Source organism: Verticillium alfalfae, genomic scaffold (genome assembly GCF_000150825.1).
Source record: "Verticillium alfalfae VaMs.102 supercont1.3 genomic scaffold, whole genome shotgun sequence".
Classification (NCBI taxonomy): Eukaryota; Fungi; Ascomycota; class Sordariomycetes; order Glomerellales; family Plectosphaerellaceae; genus Verticillium; species Verticillium alfalfae.
The window spans coordinates 2,854,723-2,858,421 of record NW_003315036.1 but is presented as its reverse complement, the minus strand read 5'-3'; the positions used below and the strand labels follow the sequence as shown (position 1 = coordinate 2,858,421).

The window sequence follows — 3,699 nt, the reverse complement described above, 5'->3', positions numbered from 1 at the left end:
GAAAGTTCGACGGCGCCCTCGTCAAGCGACTTCGCCCCAAGATGCCGAGGCCCCCCCTCCAGACCCAGATGGGGCACGGTGAATGACAAAAGGGCCATGCCGGAGGGAGTAGCACAGGAGGTTCACGCTTGTCCCAGCTTTTGGACCGCGCCGACAGGGCCGGCCGGCCTCGGGCCTTGGCGGCCTCGTTGAACAGCTTTTTTGGAGAAGATGTTTCTGGGTGACGAAGACTATGGCGGCGAGGAAGGCGTAGATGACGCCGACGAGCTCGCCGCCGTAGGCCGTGTGCTTTGCCGGAGCCAGGCGAGCATGACGCCCCAGGGTCAGCGGCACGAGCGAGAGGTACGTGTTGCGCGAGTAGCGGATGTTGAAGACGAAGCGGTAGGCGAGGACGGTGAAGAGGGGCGAGAGCCCCTTGATGGTGTGGACGAGCGACACGGGGATCTTGGAGGTGGCCGAGGAGCTCAGGAGGTGGCCGATGATCTGAAAGGCAGCGAGGGGCGCCGTCGTCCTGATGACGTCGTGGGTCGGGTATCGGATGCCGTGCTTCAGGGCCGGGATGCTGGTCTTCAGCCGGGGGAAGACGGAGGCGAGCCAGGCGAACAGCAGGCAGTAGGTGGCGACAAAGGCGAACTGCACGAGGGTCAGGGTGGCCGGCTTGTCGAAGGCCGTCAAGATGGACTTGGAGGATGTGTTGGTCAACGCGGACGAGGCGTACCACAGCAGGCAGAGGATCTGTCAGAAGGGGCGCTGGGTTAGCTGCCTGCGTCTTTCCTTGGTCGTCTCGTCATCAGAATCGAGGGATGGTTCGGGGGGGGGGGCAGCAACGTACGACCAAGGTGGGCGAGACAGGCGCACGCAGGGCGTCGGCGATCTCGTGTGCGTTCTGGCTGACGCTCCCCTGCCTAGAACGGATGGTGCGAAAGGCGTCGCTGAGGCTCTTCTGGCGACCGTGGCCGCCGCGGGCGTGCGGCGTGACGGGCGGTTGGCCTGGCTGGCCTGGCTGGCCTGGCGGGCCGAAGCGGACACGGCTCTCCCTTCGCGGCTGCCAGTTGTCGCGCGGTCCGTCGAGGCCGTTGGCGCTCGCATAGCCATGGCCCCGCGCCGGACTGGTGCCCCGAGACGGCAGGCTCGTGGTGAGGTGGGCGTCGATGTGGTCGGGGAACTTTTCCATGCCCTCGGATGGCGCCCGGCTGTGGGCGTCGACGTGGGCTGTGGACAGCGTAAAGGATCGGTTGAGCGAGGGGGACCGTCTTGCGGAGGCGCTGTTGGGATGGTGGGCGTGAGAATGAGGCATGGCGCGATACGCGATGCGTCCTTGTCGTGGCGAGTGTGTCGTGTCTTATCGCATTCCAGGGGTCAGAGTGGTGGAGAATGCCCGGATGGAGCCAGACGGAGGAAGAGAGAGAGACAGAGAGAGAGAGAGAGAGCCTGAGCTAGTTTCGGCGGCGGCCACACAGAACGAGTGACTGAGGGGCCAGCAGGCAGGAAAGCGCAAATGATGGCAATGGCGGTGATCAGGACATGGTGGAAGGGTCGGCGGGAAGACAAGAGGTACGGGCACACGACGGGATGATGCGCAACAGTCAAGGTGTGCAACGTTGTAGGGGTACAGATGCTGGCGATTGTCTCTCCTGCAAACGAGTTCCACTTTGGTCGGCTCAGGATACCTCGTAGGAGGAATACCTATCTTTCTCAGGGGGGGCAGCAGCCCGTAGCTTGGGGGGCTCTAGTGGGCTTGCTTAGGGGCTTGGGGGGCAGTAGGCCCAGCACGTCCTGGCCCTGGAGCAGGACCCTTGCCTTAGTAGGCTGCTCGTGGCCCTAGTAGGTGTGGTACTGACACAGCCTGGATACACGTATCAGTTCGCACCTTGGTGCAGGCACCCTCTGTCTGTACCTCGAAAAAAAGAAAATGAATAAAAAGTAGGAAAAAAGAAAAAAAAAAAAAGGCGACCCTGGAGGTCTGGCCAACGTACAGGCTGACCCTCGACTGTTCTTCGGCCGATACACGGTGATCACAAGGCAGAAGACCCGAGTCGACATCTATGCCAATGTACCTAGGTAGGTAGGGACCGCAAGCACACGTTGTGATACCACAGTTCACTCTTGCCCCACTTTTCATGCGCCAGCAAAAGATGACCTAAGGCAATATGCTAAGGCTAAGGCAATGCGGACCTCTGGGAATCTTTTGGCCTCTTGCCGCGATCTGGAAAACCTTCAGCCTTCTCCAGGTCCAACTCCAACCGCATCCCCCATCGTCACGTGCGGCGACCCCTCGAACATTTGAAATTCGCGGACCTCGCTGCCCTATTCTGATTCCAGCGAGCCTCTACATCGCCCCCCCCCCTGCCTCCTTCTCCGGGCACCGCGCCACTGGACCTCGGACCCTTCCACACACATTGCCACGCCAGCGCCTTCCATCCGCCGCCGACGCGGCCCGCACCAGTCAAGATGGCGGCACCAAAGATGACCAAGAACCAGATGCGCCGCGCCAAGAAGAAGGAGCAGAAGAAGGCACAGGCAGAGGTGAGTGCGCCGCTGCGGCCCCAACCCCATACTCTGAGCTCGAAGCTGACGGCGCCTGTTTCCCCCCCTTACCTACAGACCACCACCACCACCACAACAACGACACCCGCCGACTCGGCCGACGAGAAGCCGCAGGAGGCCCCCGCAGCAGAGACCTCGGCTGCCGACCTCGCCGTGAAAGATGGCCCCGGCGTGAGCGACACAGACGGACCCGACGGCTTCGATGTTGATGTCGAGACGAGTGATCCCGCCTTTGCGGAATTTGAAGACATCATGAAGCGGTTTGGCCGCGTCGCAGAGGACGAAGAGGCGCCAAAAGAGGAGGCCGTCTTTTTCGACCAGGACGACGACATCCCCAGCGAGGACGAGGAGACGGGCCAGCCGAAGCTGTCCAAGAAGAAGCGCAAGCAGCTCAACAAGCTGTCCGTGGCCGAGCTCAAGGCGCTCGTCAAGATTCCCGAAATCGTCGAGTGGCAGGACGTCTCGTCGTCCGACCCGCGTCTGCTCGTCCAGATCAAGGCCCAGCGCAACGTCGTGCCCGTGCCGCCGCACTGGTCCCTCAAGCGCGAGTACCTGTCGTCGAAGCGCGGCATCGAAAAGGCCCCCTTCCGCCTGCCCAAGTTCATCGCCGAGACGGGCATCACCGAGATGCGCGACGCCGTGCTGGAGAAGCAGGAGCAGCAGAGCCTCAAGCAGAAGCAGCGCGAGCGCGTCGCCCCCAAGATGGGCAAGCTCGACATTGACTACCAGCGCCTCTACGACGCCTTTTTCCGCTTCCAGACCAAGCCCGAGCTCACGCGCTTCGGCGAGGTCTACTACGAGGGCAAGGAGAGCGAGGTCGACTTTCAACACTTCCGCCCCGGCGACCTGAGTGACGCCTCCAAAGACGCCCTCGGCATCCCGCCCGGCGCGCCCCCGCCCTGGCTCATCAACCAGCAGCGCTTCGGGCCCCCGCCCTCCTATCCCACCCTCAAGATCCCCGGCCTCAACGCCCCGCCCCCGCCCGGCGGCTCCTGGGGCTTCCACCCCGGCGGCTGGGGCAAGCCACCCGTCGACGAGTTCAACCGGCCCCTGTACGGCGGCGACATTTTCGGCCTCGCCGGCCAGCCCGGCCAGCCCGGCGGCCCAGGCGGCCCAGGCGGCCAGCAGCAGCAGCAGCAGCAAGCGCAGCAG

At 63.4% G+C, this 3,699-nt stretch overlaps 2 protein-coding genes across 2 annotated transcripts in view; one reads left to right on the top strand and one right to left on the bottom strand.

The window, feature by feature from the left end:
• Positions 1-21: 21 nt before the first annotated feature.
• On the bottom strand, positions 22-1,297 carry VDBG_03402 (DUF250 domain-containing protein; the record flags this gene model as incomplete). Its single annotated transcript, XM_003007217.1, has 2 exons — positions 22-735; positions 833-1,297. The coding sequence occupies 2 exons, from the start codon at positions 1,295-1,297 to the stop codon at positions 22-24; spliced, it is 1,179 nt and encodes a 392-aa protein (XP_003007263.1).
• A 1,154-nt stretch (positions 1,298-2,451) lies between these two features.
• The window catches only part of VDBG_03401 (splicing factor 3B subunit 2), a gene marked incomplete at both ends in the record, with an annotated part of 1,916 nt that continues 668 nt past the window's right edge, over positions 2,452-3,699 (top strand). The window contains one exon of the mRNA XM_003007216.1: positions 2,452-3,599. Coding sequence (XP_003007262.1) covers positions 2,452-3,599 — 1,148 coding nt within the window. The remainder of the gene's footprint in view (positions 3,600-3,699) is intronic.